At 46.6% G+C, this 15,773-nt stretch overlaps 1 protein-coding gene across 2 annotated transcripts; it reads left to right on the forward strand.

Moving 5' to 3' along the window:
* The first annotated feature begins 5,367 nt into the window (after window positions 1-5,367).
* On the forward strand, window positions 5,368-14,652 carry LOC143715616 (olfactory receptor 1M1-like). 2 transcript variants are annotated; one of them, XM_077207393.1, is made up of 2 exons: window positions 5,368-5,387; window positions 13,704-14,652. In XM_077207393.1, the coding sequence occupies exons 1-2, from the start codon at window positions 5,368-5,370 to the stop codon at window positions 14,650-14,652; spliced, it is 969 nt and encodes a 322-aa protein (XP_077063508.1). The 2 variants fall into 2 exon arrangements, with proteins under 2 accessions (XP_077063508.1, XP_077063509.1); XM_077207394.1 differs by lacking the exon at window positions 5,368-5,387 and having other exon boundaries at window positions 13,663-14,652.
* The last annotated feature ends 1,121 nt before the right edge of the window (window positions 14,653-15,773 follow it).

Consider the following 15,773-nt stretch of genomic DNA (forward strand, 5'->3'; position numbering starts at 1 on the left):
GATTGGTATATCGGGGCGGGCCGTGCTGGTTCTTAGTCCGCCGCCCCGGTTCCTTTCTTTCCCGAATTGCATGAGGAGCTTACGAGGGCATGGATGGCACCTTTCTCTGCCAGAAACCGTCTGAGTAGCTCCTCCCCCCTCACTACCCTTGATGGGGGAGCGGTGAAGGGTTACGAGGCTATCCCTCCAGTGGTCTGTTGTGATGCAGCTGTGTCCAGCAGCTGCCACTTCCTGGAGAGGTGATCCCTGTCATCTCTGTAAGTTCTCGTCCGCTCTTACGGGCAAGGCTTACAAAGCCTGTGGGCAAGCCGCTTCCTCTTTGCATGCCATGGCGCTGCTCCAGGTCCACCAGGCCCAGGCACTCATGAACATGCACGTGTGTAGTCCGGACCGTGAGCTCATGACTGAGCTCCGCACTGCGACTGACCTCGCCCTCCGGGCGACGAAGGTTGCAGCTCGCGCTGTTGGTTCGGCTATGTCCACACTTGTGGTCCAGGAGCGCCATCTCTGGCTCGTGAGAGAAGCGGACAAGGTTCGGTTCCTGGACTCTCCCATTTCCCAGGTTGGGTTATTCGGCGACGCTGTGGAGAACTTTGCCCAACAGTTCTCTACAGCCCAGAAGCAGACGGAGGCCATCCGAAACATCCTGCCCCGGCGGGACGCTGCTGCCTTCACCCGCCCGCCGAGGTCAGCTCCCACGCCTGCTCGTCGCCGAGGGCGTCCGTCCGCAGCCGCCTCGGCTTCCGCTGGACCATCGCAGCAGCCTACACCCAGGTCCCGGCGTGGAGCCGGCCGCGGAAGGAGCGCCCAGCCTGCTTCAGGTGCTGCCAAGCCAGGTGGTAAGCGACAGCAGAAAAGACGCTGAACCTGGACGGGCTCCCAGGGATGGAGGAATTGCTCGTGGAGTGGTCACCGATCCACTCCCTCTGGCCGGTTGGAGGGCCGGTTGGAGGGCCTGTTGGAGTTTTGTGTTATGTGTGTGTTTGTTCCGCCGCTGGCCCCTTTAAAAGCGAGGTCAGCGGTACCCACATATTCAGAAAAAGAGGGATTTTTCTATTCCAGGGTCCCAAGAGGACCAGTCTGGCGGGTGTGACCCTGTATAGCCTTACATCCCTCAGCTCTCCCTTGGTCGCCACCAGGCAACTTGGTGCGTTCGAGGACCCGGTCATCCGCCTTCTCTCGTGCCTCCTGCCGCTAGTGGAGACAGGTAAGTGTTTTAAAGCAGACTAACACCACACTCTCCACTTTCTGCTGCCCCACCTCAGGCTCGGCCTTTTCCGCTCAGGTCAGTGATAATTATCACATTAGGTGTTGAGCAGACGTGCTCCTGAAAGATTCAGTCTCACCTAGTGTTGAGGAGGGCTCCTGATTGTTACGCGTTGAATGTCTTTTCCCGCTGGTGAGGGTTAAGATAGCCGCTCCTCCAGCCAGTACGAGGGCTAGTTAAATCTGTCTTCGTACTTCTAGGTGGGTCGTGACCATCTTGGCTCAAGATTGGTCTGCAGCTTTGACCTGATAGACTTGTGCTTCAGATACTCTTCCTCCACGCCCCAGGCCATCATTTGTGTGCATGTATGGAGGTGTCAGTACAGTCTCCTTTTTCCTTCGAGTGCTGTAAAGCCCGTTGGAAGTTCAGGTCAACTGGGAAAGAGTAATCTCACTCACGGGTTGAGTATCTCTTTGTCAGTTTTGGAGATGGACTTGGTCCAACACGTCTCTCCAATGAGAGTGTGTTCAGCTGGGGTTGAATTGAGAGAGTCCCACTGAAAGAACTTTCAGAGGCTCCTGGGGTATATGGTAGATGCAGCCAGGGGCTTCCTCCATATATGACCACATCAGCTCTAGCTTCACGATCGAGTCCCGAGGTGACCGTGGCAGAGCAGCCCACCCTCTGTGACTATAGTCATTCCGGTCTGCTGCCAAACCCTCTGCAACTAAGGGGCCACGTATAAAGGGCGTGTTTTAACGGGGGCCTGGGCGACCCTCGACTACACGGGCATATATGCCTTGAGTTGGTGGACTTTGCGACTGTTGCTTAGTCTTCCCACGCAGGTCACGACTCACCCGCCACCTCCTCCTTGGAGTCTGAAGCTGCTGAGGATGCTTCGTTCCACTTTCCGCTCTACTCAGTCGTGCCGCCGGCGAGCCTCACGACAGTTAGAGCCAGGGTGAGTGGAGACTGCATCCCTTGGGGTCCAGCTGGGTCATGACCACTCCGGAGCCGCCAGTTGCCCTCCGGTTTCGTCTTCTTGCCTGTGTTGTCCGAGTGGACTACCCTTGGACAGACACTAGCTCTCAACTGCCCCAGGGGCCTGCAGCAATGCGTTTAACCCCAGTGAGCCTCCTAAAAAGCGACTGCGATTCAGGGTCGTCTGGCGCCTGATCTAGTCAATGAATTTTCACATGTCATGTTGAGCAAAAATGCTCCTGACACTCAGTGAAGTTCATCGCACTCAGGTGTTGAGCAACGATGCTCCTGTAGCTCAGTGAATTTATCACACTCAGGTGTTGAGCAGAAGTGCTCCTGAAGCTCAGTGAATCCTTTCACACTGAGTGCTGAGCAGAAATGCTCCTGTTGTTCAGTGAAGTTCTTCGCACTCAAGTGCTGAGCAGAGATGCTCCTGTAGCTCAGTGAGTTTATCACACTCAGGTGTTGAGCAGAAATGCTCCTGAAGCTAAGTGAATCCTTTCACACTCAGTGTTGAGCAGACATGCTCCTGTTACGCAGTGAAGTCCTTCGCACTCTAGTGTTGAGCAGAAATGCTCCTGTAGCTCAGTAAATTTTATCACACTTAGGTGTTGAGCAGTAATGCTCCTGAAGCTCAGTGAACTTATCACACTCAAGTGCTGAGCAGAAAATGCTCCTGAAGCTCAGTGATCTTCACATGTTGTGTTGTGCAGTGCTCCTGTCTCTTTGCGCCGTCGCTTGCACCTAAGGTGCCAAGTCAGGAGGGAGTAGGTCTTCATAGTTGCCCTTATTGGCCCAAATAGACCTGGTTCCCATCGACAGCCTTCCTGACTTCCCCTGAACACTTTTTCTGGGACGGGGCACTATGGCACCCGCGTTCTACCCCTGGAGATTCCGGGCGGTCTTGCATCTGAACGCGGAGGTTCAGGTGGCTATCACAGGGACATGTGATAGTTACCATCACTTCTGCGAGCACCCCTAGAAAAGGGTAGCGTGCTTACACCTTTAGAATTGGAACGTAGTCATTGAGTGCGTCTTCTCTCCAGAGGAGATCCTGAAAGCTTTCGATCACTTCAGTGCTCTCTTTCCTGCAAGACGGGTTGGAGTAGGCTGTTTTTCTTCACCCTCAAAATTGTTGCCTCTGTGTTTAAACGATGCTCATCGTGATGCAGAGACCGCCCCTGAGCCACTGCAGGCAGTGAGTTAAAAATTTTGTTATATCAGTTCTCCTGCTCGCATGGTCTCTACTAGAGGGTAGGGACTTGCTCGCTTTCGGTCAACGTATTGTGCCTGGAGTTCGGGCCGGCTAACTCTCACAAGCTGAGACCCCAGCTCAGATTGTGCCCAAGGTTCCTACCTCTCCCGTAATAGGAGCAGGTGGTGAGCCTGCAAGCGCTGCCCCGGAGGAGGCAGACCCAGCCCTGGCTTTCTCTGTCTGTTCGCTTATAGCGGTTGGACATGTTCAGAACGCAAGCCATAGACCTCAGACCAGCTCTACAAATATCTGTTAGGAATTCAGCAAAGAGGGATGGCTGTTTCCAAGCAAAGTTGGCCACTTAGTGCTTGCTTTCATTTCGGTAAAAATTCCGAGATGAAACATGTCCACTTAGGTGTTGAGCTCCTCTATGATGAGTGTAGCTGACGATATGCTTTGGTAAACCGATTCTAGAGTTGGGGGCTGGACGACACCTAGTTGAACCGCTGCTTCTGTGGGCTCCCTTCCCATGAAGCCAGTTTTACCGTGAGCCCGGTTCAAGTGTCGGCTTGCTGCGCCATTCCCCTCCTATGGACTGGAGACGTGCACCGTTTTACTCCAGTTGAGTTCCCTTAAAACTGAACCCTGTTGAGTTCCTCCTTACCCCTCCGACTCCGGACGTGCGGAACGTCCTGGGTCAGGCCTACCACTCGTAAGCAGTGTGAAACCTGTGCTAGGCTGGTTCCATATGTTGCGGTCCCTACTGTGATCCCATATGTGTATTTTTCCACGATACGGCTCCCCACGGCGAGCCCGTGTCTTCCCTCGGCAGAGTCTCTGTGCCGTCACTGTCCGGTGAGTCTCCCCCCGTCTTAGGCTGGAGCCACCCCAATGACATTCGATATGTTCTACTGCTGTCTTCCGCCAGTGCATATGTGTATTTTCCTCATTACCGCCCTTTGGGTAGAATGTGGCTTCTGCAGCATCCCTTTCCCAGTGGAACGCTTTCCCAGTGGTCCTGTAGGAACAGCAGTGACTTCCTGACCTAAGCCCTGTCCTTCCCCGCCTTAATTACGGGGGCATCAGGAGGCTTTTGTCTAGGCTCTGGAAGGTGGCAGCTTTAGTGGCGCTTTCAAAGGTTATCCCCATTCAGTCGGCATCGACTACGTCCGACGTTATCGACTGAAAGGGAACGTCCTGGTTGCGTATGCAACCCACCGTTCCCTGAAGGAGGGAACGGAGGATGTAGTCCCCTTGCCACTATCACTGGACCACTGCTGACCCCGGGTTACTCTCGGCTCCTCAGCGAAAAAGCAACTAGTGCGTGCATCCACTTCCGTATTTATACCCGCGCTGCGGGGCGGAGTGTGTGTGATGCAAATCACGCACGCCAATTACATTGGCTCGTTCAATAGTACTCGAAGATGATAGGCTCTCTGGCGCGATCCCCATTTCAGTCGGCGTCGACTACGTCCTCCGTTCCCTCCTTCAGGGAACGGTGGGTTGCATATGCAACCAGGACGTTTCTACTATCTAGCTGTTAACGCCCCTATGCATCAACACCATAATTAGTCATCTATTATGAGTGCTGCTCATTAACAGGTAAAATTTTACAAACAAGAGTAACTGTATTCTGTCCAATAAACACTCTTAAACTTTCAATCAAAGATTATGCAACTCTTGCTAAAAGTTTCACAACAAATACAGAAATCTTTCTATTTTGAGGAGCAGAAAACATAGAATTCATTAATGATTTCATCATCTTTGATAATGAAGTCCGCATCAGAGTATATACTGTAATTCACTTATTTCTTCTTTAATGATTTGCTGCAAAACATATGGATATGCATTATATAATTCTGATATTTGCTCCAGAAATTCAATCATTTGCCTTTTACAACAAATACAGAAAAAAGACCCACTGCAAACTTGGAGTTTTCAAAAGGCCTCTTAGTAACTATAAATTAAATAATGGAAAATCAGAATGAATACGTTATCATCCAGGTGGATGCTGCATATTCGTGGTGGTTGAGGAGATTCCCCCTTCTATGTAAAGCGCTTTGAGGTCCCAGAAAAAGCGCTATATAAATGTAACTTATTATTATTATTATTACTATTATTATGTTTGCATTTGTGTGAATAGCTGCCCTAACACATCAAATTAATTCCCTCTGGATTTAAATAGTATCCTACAGTAATTAAATATTAATTGTCTTTAAGTGCCTCCTAAAAGGCTGATAATTAAATTTCTGCAGGTTCAAATATCATAATTAAACAATGCAGAGCATTCACTCCCAATGCGTCATCAGTACGTCTCTGGCATATGCGGTTCCACCAATGCTAAATCCCATCATTTATGTTTTAAACACATCTGAAATCAAAGACTTATTTCGAAAATTACTTAAAAACAGATCAGCACAAATTGAGTGTTTCAAACTAACTACAAATTGATTTGGTCAGTTTACGTTGAGAATCAAATTATGTAAACAATTTGTAAATAGAATAAACCTATGAATTATGACCTAACAAAAGATTAACAATAAAACTCAGACATGAATAGAACAGAAAAACAGTTCAAAAACGAACTCAAAATGTGACACTACACCCCCCCCCCCATCCCAGAAGGAGCAGCCTCGCGCCGTAATAAGTCCACGGGGCATTGGGGTTGGCGCCCTGGAAGCTGATGAGGGGCTGGTGAAGGGTGTGACCAAGGTGGCTTAGGCCCCGTCCACACTACTGCGTTTTCGTTTAAAAACTGAGAATTAAAACGAAAACTATCTCCGTCCACACCAGCGTTTTAGCTGCGTATTAGAATTGATCTCCGTCCACATTAAAACGACTGAAAACTCGGATCACGTGACCATTCTCCAACACTGTGCATGCGCGTGCCGGTGTAAACAGGAAACGGATGGACTATTCCTCAGATTTGATGAGGAAGCAAGTAACGTTAGCTACCTCTGCAAAGATTAGAAAATGTCGAAGACCAGAGATTTCTTTTCATGGACCGCCGCTGCACACGGGAATTGTCATAGATCGCTCGAATAATAGTTTGCCTCCGGCGCATGTAGGCAGTTATAGCATTGTAAAATGCAGAATTTGCTTGCACAACAGCTGCTAACAAAGACATCAAAATCAGTAACGCTTGTAATTCGTTATCCATGTTGCACTCACTAACATCAGCTACGTAGTCCAGGATGTTTTTGTTTGTTTTCTTCCGGTGACGGGACATGTGATGGGTGGCTGACGAATCAGGGAAGGATACGTCATGGGTGATGACACCCAATCATAGAGCCGAGCGTGACTTTCTACGTCATCGTTTCTAAACTCCTCCGTTTTGTCCCGTCTACACTAAAACGCCCTCCGGAGATTCAAAACGAAAAACGGAGCTGCAGCGTTTCTAAACTTCTCCGTTTTGGGTCTTCGTTTTTCCCGTTTTAGTGTGGACGGGAGGTGCAAACGTAGCAAAAGGTCTCCGTTTTTAAACGAAAACGCAGTAGTGTGGATGGGGCCTTAGGCAGGAGAGGGAGGCTCCAGGGCGGTACTGTCAAGCCAGGTTCAGGGATCCAGGGAGGTGGTGGTAGCTCAGGGAGCTAGGGAGGCGTTGGCAGTGCAGGGACAGGCGTCTCAGTGACAGCCTCCGTGGTTGTGTCTGGGAGAGCAGGTAGCTCTGGGACGGAATCTGTGGCAGTGTCTGGGAGAGCGGGCGGCTCTGGGATGACCTACGTGGCCGTGTCTCACTGTGCAGCCCACACACACACACAAAATAACCCTAGCCTTGATGGTGCTGCACTCTCTGGGCTTAGCTTTGGAGCATGAGCAGACTCTGGGCTGAGTTCTGGGTATGGTGCACACTCTGGGTTCAGCTCTGGGCCTGGAGCAGATTTTGGGCTGGACATGCAGAGGACCGTTTCTTCTTCCTCGCTCTCAAACACAACAAGAATTTGGCTTAAATAACCTCTAATGATGGCGTCAGCCTGCCGCATCACATAATTGTTGCAAGGGGGCGCCTCTTGCTAAAGCCCTGGAGGATGCAACCCTCCAGGCAGAATGAGCCCTAACACCCAGAGGTGAAGCTTGACAGCACACCTCAGAGGCTAGGGTGATGGCATCCCTCACCCAATGCAACATTGTCTACTTTGTGGCGGCCACCTGGTTAGAACCCATAATAAATGAAAAGCTGCTCTGAATTACAACACTGGCTAGTGCAGTGGACGTAAATCTTAGGCTCAACCCTCCAGGCAGAATGAGCCCTAACACCCAGAGGTGAAGCTTGACAGCACACCTCATAGGCTAGGGTGATGGCATCCCTCACCCAATGCAACATTGTCTACTTTGTGGCGGCCACCTGGTTAGAACCCATAATAAATGAAAAGCTGCTCTGAATTACAACACTGGCTAGTGCAGTGGACGTAAATCTTAATCGCACCAACTGAACACAATAAGTGGATTTTTTTCTGCTCCGGCGTAGTAAACGGCAGAGAACATAAGGCTTCAAGAATGACCGGATGCACGGTGGAAAATTTAACTTAGATAGTCGGGGTAAGGGTGCAAAATAGGCTTGACCAGCCCTGGGTCAAAGTCTATGTAGGGTGGCAAAACCAACAAAGCTTGCAAATCCCCCATTATCTTTAGAAACAAGATAGCCATAAGAAAAAAACATCTTTTGAGTCAGAAGTTTGACTGGTGCTGACTCTAGGGGTTCAAAGGGGTGGTTTACTAGCCGGTCAAGGATGTGGGAACTTTCACTCTGATAAATGGTCTTAGTCGCTTAGCTCCACGAATGAAGCGGCGATCAGAGGGTGTTTGCCTGCTGAGAACTTTTCCTGCAGAAACTGGACCGAAACAATCTGGCAGTGAAGTGGGTCTGCATGATGTATAGTACTCCACTTTTCAAATACGCACCACTTACATTCTTCTTGTGGAGGGAGTCTTAGCATTCAAAATAGTCTCTATTACATCCACTGGAAGTCTAGCATCTCTTTGTTGGTCCCCCTCAGGGTTCGGTATCTCCAAGGGAGAGTCGAGATGGGATATTATTTCCGAAGAACCAAACTCTGGTTGGCAAATGAGGCGCTAGAGGCAAAACCCTTGTCGACAGCCCTGGCCAGGACTCCCAGGGGTAGAGCGATCGGTGGAAATGCATAGAGATGCTTCCTGAGCCATAGCCTCCAGACCCAGGGGGGTCTGAAATTGCAGGTTAGAAATTGTGTCCGACTTGATACAGTGCCACACCACGTGACTGTGACGTATGCCATCAAAGACAGCGATTCGAGAGCAGCCGGCTGATTCTTTCTACGCAGTATCTCCAGAGGGGCTGCACGAGCTCTGATGATGACTGTTTCACGATTGGCCGAATCGACCGCATGACGGTGATCACCATGTGTTTTGTGTTTATTCGAACACCTTCACTTCCAGTAATGTTCGTAAATAATTTTTTTATAACAGTAATAACATTTCATGTAGTCGCGATGATATATTGTGTCTGATTGACGCTGAAGGAATGCTTCGCGTGAGGACGTCTTGAAAGCACATGTAAATTCAATCCAATGGTGTGATGAAACGTCAGAGGCAGGTGACGTCACAAACCAAACTATAAAGCCTGTGCAAAACAGAGCAGCGCTAGCTACGTAAAAATCGGAAGTAGTCGCTGACAGTCACGTAGAAGATATGGCAAGGTGACGCAGAATCTAATTGCCTCTTCAGGGAACCGAGGTTACAGTCATAACCGAGGCGTTCCCTTTCAAAGGGGAACTCGCGCTGCGCCAATTGACGCTGAGGGAACGTCTATACCAACGCCACCATAGCGACAAGTGTTTGTCCAGTGAGAAATCGCAAGGAGCAGCACTAGGATGAGAGCACCTGGGACCCTGGTGTAGAGTCCAAGTTCAAAGAGTAGAATCTTACCAATGTGTGGCGAGCACATCCCTGCCACATCACAAACATCTTGGAGAGCAACTCCTGAAATAAGGGCCTTGGAGGTCGCCATTTTCTTAGTTGAGTAAGAACGGACAGCCATAGGTTAAAGCGGTCCGACCGACTCCTGAGCAAGTGAGATAGCCTCGATCACCCACTTGCTCATTCTCTGCTTAGATCCAGGGGACCCTTTGGGCCCAAAAAATACAAACAGCTGTTCAGATTTACACCACAGTACAGCGCTGTGGACATAGCCATCTAGCGCCCTGACTGGGCATAGCAGAATATTTTTTTCCTTGTCCGAGACCTGGAAAGGGGGAGGACGAAAGGCCTGAAGCCTAATAGATCTAGCCACATTAGTGGGGACCTTTGGAACATAGCCCGGTCTATGATGAAGGAACGCTTTAACCATGCCAGGTGCAAATTCCAAGCACAAGGGTGCAACCGTCATTGCTTGCAAATCTCCTATCCTTTAAAGAGAAGTGATAGCGAGGAGGAACAAAGCTTTTAAGCTCAGTAACTTGTCCGGAACCTCCTCCAAAGGCTCGAAGGGAGCCAGGGAAAGGCCTTGAAGGACAATGGCCAGATCCCATGTCAGCACCCTGGTATGTGCTGGCCTCAACCTCAGAGTGCCACGGAGGAAACAAGATACCAAAGGGTCTTTTCCCAAAGACCTTTAAAGCGAACGGGTTTTGACCTGCAGTGAACCTTGATCGGTTACCCATTCTCTGCCCGGCCACTGCGGGGCTATAAGAAGTAGGTGAACCTGGTCATTGCAAACTTTCTCCAGAACTCCCAGGAGAAGAGCGATTGGGGGGGAAAGCATACAGACGTAGCCTTGGCCATGTTTGTACCATAGCATCCAGTCACAGAGGAGCTGGATGCGTGAGCGAGAACCAAAGTGGACAGTGAGACATCTCTTGAGCTGCAAACAGATCCACTTGTGCCTGGCCGAACACCCTCCATATTTTTTCACCACCTCAGGGCGGAGCTTCCATTCCCCGGGCCTCAGCCCCTGTCTCGACAGGATGTCTGCTCCTATATTCTAGGCCCCAGGGATGTAAGCCATTTTGAGTGACCGTAGCTTCCTTTGGGACCACAGGAGGATTTGACGTGCCAGTTTGCAGTGTGAACGCGAGCGCAAACCCCCCTGGTGATTTATATAGGCGACCACCGATGTGTTGTCACAGACAGGGTTAGGGGCACATGATGGCCCTGGAGGTATGTGAGGAAGTTCTTTAGGGCAAGAAATACTGCCAACATCTCCAGGCGGTTGATGTGCCATGAGAGATGGTGGTCCCTCCAAAGACCCTGAGTCGAGCATCCTTCCAGGATCTCTACCCAGCCCATGAGTGAGGCATCTGTCGTTAGCGTCTTGCGACGACAAGAAGCTCCCAACACGGGACCCTGGGACAGGAACCAAGGTGTCTTCCACATAACCAGGTCACGTAAGCATCGCCGCGTGACCCTGATCCTGAAAAAGGGGTTGTGTTGAGAAGTTTTGTGTCCCTTAAGCTGCAAGGTGCAAAGCATGTGCCACACCCCTCTTTGCCTGTTAATTTTCCTATTAAACTCTAGCTCCACCAACCTGATCTCAAGCCAATTAGGACTCTATATCAGGCTTTATTAACTGCACCTGTGCCCACAGCATATTCCTTCTGTAGAACAATGAATGTACTGTGCAGAGTCTTTCTCCTTTCTTTGTTTTTTGGGGGTTTTTTTCCTGCATGTGCGTAATTGACCATGTAAGTGCCTTTGTTTGATACTTAAATACTGTCTTAAAGGTGTTTATTTTCATGCTTGCTATATTTCCTGTCAGGCACTGTCTTTAGTTATTAAGATGTGTATTTTATGAACTTATATAGGAGTATATGCCTCATATATTGTTTATTGTAAACTAAAACTTGGATGAGAAATAAAGACTTTGATACCTTAGTGACTAGACTGGACCTGTTCTTACTGACAGCCCCATTGGCTTCAAGCTAGCTACCTAAGCATTAGAGCTTAGATTCTCTGCCCGAGCCCGAGCCCGACCCGACCCGACCCGCGGGCCGGGCTGGGCCGATATTTCCCGCCACTATGCTCGGGTCGGGTCGGGTCGGGCCCTTGATCAAGCACGTCACGTGTCACACGCAGCGTCTCCTCCACTCGCACGCTGTGCTGTATTGTGTAGCTTAAGGCAACATGGAGCTTGAAGAAGTAAAGAAAAAAATTAAAACAGGAGAATTAACTTTGAGCAAGTATGAAGGAAAGTCGGAGGTATGGAAATATTTTAAACTCGTGGGCAGTGACAACATAATATGTGTTGGCTTTGTTGAGTCCAAGTGCGGCGCGCTGCTAGAGAGTCTGTATGTGTTGTAGCCATTAAATAAGCGCATTTAGTTTCATATTTATTAAAATATTATAATGTTATTTTTTTCCATCTATGTTGATTATGAAAGTGAACAGAGTAGATAGAAGGATGCGCAATATCAGGAGACATGGAGTGGTTCAGGCATGATTTTGACCTGATGCGGGGCCCCAGGCAATTGCCTGGCTTGCCTGCCCTATTGCAGCACCTCTGTATGCGTGCCGGGGAAATGCGCTTCTGTATCGACATTGAGTCCCAAACCACGCCGAGAAAAGTGGTCCTCGGTAGTGAAGAAAGCACACTCTTTTTGGTGTTTAGCTGAAAACCCCAACTCTTTCATGTGGGTAAGCCAACTGCCAACCACCAACTGATGCGACTGAGCTAGAATCAACCAATCATCGATGTAGTTCATGATGCGGAGAGGCACCAGACCTGCATCTACGCATTTCGTGAAAGTGCGGGGTGATAGTGCTAGGGCGAATGGAAGAACTCTATATTGGTAAGCTTTGCCCCCGAAAGTGAACCTTAGGAACTTCATATGATATGGAAGGATGGATATATGGAAGTATGCGTCCTTGAGATCTATCGGGACAAACTAGTCCTCGGATCTTATCTGTGGCATGATTTCTCTCAGTATTAACATTTTGAACTTTAGTTGCATGACTGACTTGTTCAGAACTCGAAGATCCAACATGGGACATAACCTCCCATCCTTCTTTGGAACTATGAAATACCGGCTGTAGAACCCGGTTTCCCTGTTGGAGAGAGGCATATTCTATGGCCCCTGTCTCTAACAGATTTTCATATCCTCATAAACCTGGGAAGACACGACCTGAACTGTATTTGATAACCCTTTTCTATGATCCGCAGGACCCAATAAGAAACATTTGGCAGTAGCTTCCACGCTGCCAAAAATTCTACTAGTGGTACCAGCCTCTCGAGACTGGCTTCTGGTTATTGTTGTGCAATCAGCCCGACGCCCTGCAATGGCAAACAGGTACGGAATGACCGAACTGACAGCTCTAGAACCCTCCTTGGAGGGGGCGGGCATCCCGAGGCCACTGCATTTCCGGGTGGACCTTGAGATATGTGCTTGCCGGAGACCGCTGATAATAATATTATTCCGCAGAATTATTAATTATTTGATTCATTATTTAATTATTAATTTTAAAAATAATTAATACCATTTGAGGAACAAATAATGTGTGATATTATAAATACAATATGAATGAAATAATGTGCATTTTATGTTGTCATTGTACTATTTGTATAGAGCGTTTCCCAATAAATATTGGTCCAAAGCAAGTTTTGCGGTCCACTAATGGTGAACCATGAACCTCAGTGTGAAAAAAAAAGATTTAGAGCAGACAAGAAATGTAAATAAGTATTACATATTATGCAGGTTGTTATATATTATAGTCGTTATATATTATAGAGGTTTATTTGAATAGACCTCCCCGAGAGGATCTCAACCAACTCCACTACTCGCTGTTAAGGCCAACACATGAACATAAGTTGTACTGCAGTTGCTGTTATGTAGAATTAAATATACTCTTGCGTTACTGTAATATAATGTGCACTAATGAGAACTTCACAAAGAGGAATTGTGTAGCCAGCGAAGAAAATATTTATCAAAACTAAAGCAGTGGCCAGGACATTTACTTCAATATACAAGTGTTACATCATTGTGTTGTTTGAAAGCTCTCAAGAGATGAATCAGTAGATATATTTGGATTCAATGATGCATATGCCCAATGATCTTTGCGACATGAGAGAATAAGGATGGGCATTTAAAACAGACTATTTAATTCAGAGAAGCTCACAAACATTCAGACACTCTCATTGTTTGCTCTTGCTCTAAAACTTTAAGATTATTTAGTCTACTCTGTGATTCAAATACTATGCAGCAAGTTTGCATAAAGGTATATTTTCAACATTTGAAAATAGATGTTAAAAGTCTGAGATGACAATTTAGTAAAGTCCATATTTGGGTTATTTCTTTATAGTAATTTCTATTTTCAGCCTGTGCAAAACAACAAATGCAAAGCTGCCATGAGTTTATCCCAGAATATCTCGATTGTTCATCCTGAATACTTTTTCATCACTGGGCTTACAGGTACACCGTACAACACTTATTACCATATATGCTTATTTATCATATATTTTATTACGATAATTGGGAACTTAATAGTCCTTCTCATTATAGCTCTTGAACGGAGCCTGCACAGTCCAATGTACATTGGTGTGTTTAACTTGGCCTTGGCCGACATTGGTGAATCTAATGCACTGATTCCTAACATGATGAAGATTTTTTTTTTTGACTCACAGTACATCTCATACAATGCTTGTTTGGCAAACATGTTTTTTGTGAACTTCTTTATTACTGTGCAGACTTACACTCTTGTTGTTCTGGCATTTGATCGTTTCATTGCTATTTGTTTTCCACTAAGATATCATGCCATAGTGAATAATAAGTTCATGTCTATAGTGTTTTCAGTAATATGGGCATTTAACACCTGTATGGTAACACTGTCAACATCTCTGATGACCAGACTTTCATTCTGTAATTCCACCGTGGTAGAGAGTTGGTATTGTGACTATGGAACATTGCTGAGGCTACCATGCAATGACAATAGCATTAATAAGTTATTAGCAACCCTCATTCAAGTTTTTTTCATTGCAGTACCACCTTTCATTATAGTCCTGTCATATGTAGGCATTTTTCTTGCTTTATGTAAAATTACAACTTGGGAAGGACGTTTAAAAGCACTGAAGACCTGTGTTTCTCACCTTTTGGTAGTTGGATCATTCTTTCTTCCCATATTGTGCATTTTGATTGCTTCACCTACTACTAATGCCAGGATCATCAGTGGATCTCTTTCATTTGCTCTTCCACCAATGCTCAATCCCATCATTTATGTTTTAAACACAGCTAAAATCAAAGACTTAATCCGAAAAATGCTTAACAACAGACCTGCACCAATTAGAGGGAACATTTCAAAATGACTGGAATGATTGTCAATGTGTTCTTTATTCATTGTGAATTACATTACCTATATGAAAAAATACATTTATGTATTTCATATATATGTTTAGATCCATTATGTGGAAAATAAAAGTGTATCAGCAGAAAATAAATTCAGTCTGAAAGACTCTTAACATATATACTTAACGTATATTGGACACATTAGACATGTGTGTTGGTTAACAGCAGTGAAATGTTGTTTATTTATTTATGAATGAATCCATCTGATTTCAAGTGTGTGTGCTGTGTTTGTTCTTAGTTACTGACCCCAAGACAAAACTAATTGAAAAGGCAAATATTTTAGAAAGAAATTAGATTTATTTTATTGCTTATATAGTATTTTTGTCAGGAATAACAGGAATATCAAAGAGGAGGTTTGATAAAGATGATGTTTTAATAACAGTAATGAATACAATGAACAACAGCAAAAACATGGCAGAGATAATGATAGTAAAAACAGAAGAGGCAGATGTGGACAGCAGTGTTTCAATATTCTGTATATACTGTAAGACTGTAGAAATTAGACAATGCCGGGTCTTCTGGTTGAGGAATGACTACTCACAGAGAAGACAAAGGAGGCTTCTGGAAATTAACATTTGAACTCTCTCTTGTGAAACTAGCATCCCCATCCAAGACACAATCGCACTGAGTCAGTCACCTCAGTATTGTATCAATTTAGATTTCTTTCCTTTGACCCCTCTTCCCCCATCCCTCTCTCTTTTATGCTGAGATCACCTGAAATTCACCCAAAAATCTGGTTTAATGTGAACAATTATCATACAACACTACACATGTTTAGTAGCATTTGAATTGTCTCAGTGTGACTGGTACAATGGTTTCGTCTCTACAGAAGTAAACCAAAACGTAATAAGTTTAGAGATATCTTGTTTATAGAGGAGGGTGGGTCTTTCATGCAAATGACCTCAAAAGATGTAAACTCTGGAGACCGTGATTAACCCTCTGGGGACTAAGCCCTTTTTGGTCCGTTTTCTCTATTTTTACATTTGGGCTCATACGCCATATGTAATTGAAATGGAACACCATGGGCCCTATTTTATCGATCTGATCAAAGCGCAAGTAACTTTACGGCGGATCCCGGCGC

The sequence above is a fragment of the Siphateles boraxobius genome, unplaced genomic scaffold, assembly GCF_051911475.1.
Source record: "Siphateles boraxobius isolate OS27281-9 unplaced genomic scaffold, OSU_SipBor_1 6, whole genome shotgun sequence".
Classification (NCBI taxonomy): domain Eukaryota; kingdom Metazoa; phylum Chordata; class Actinopteri; order Cypriniformes; family Leuciscidae; genus Siphateles; species Siphateles boraxobius.

Bases quoted from the DNA above. Each gene is read 5' to 3' on its own strand.
- LOC143715616 (XM_077207393.1), top strand. From the start codon at position 5,368: ATGAATACGTTATCATCCAG. The intron at 5,388-13,703 runs GTGGATGCTGCA...AGCTGCCATGAG, and splicing joins ATGAATACGTTATCATCCAG to TTTATCCCAGAATATCTCGA.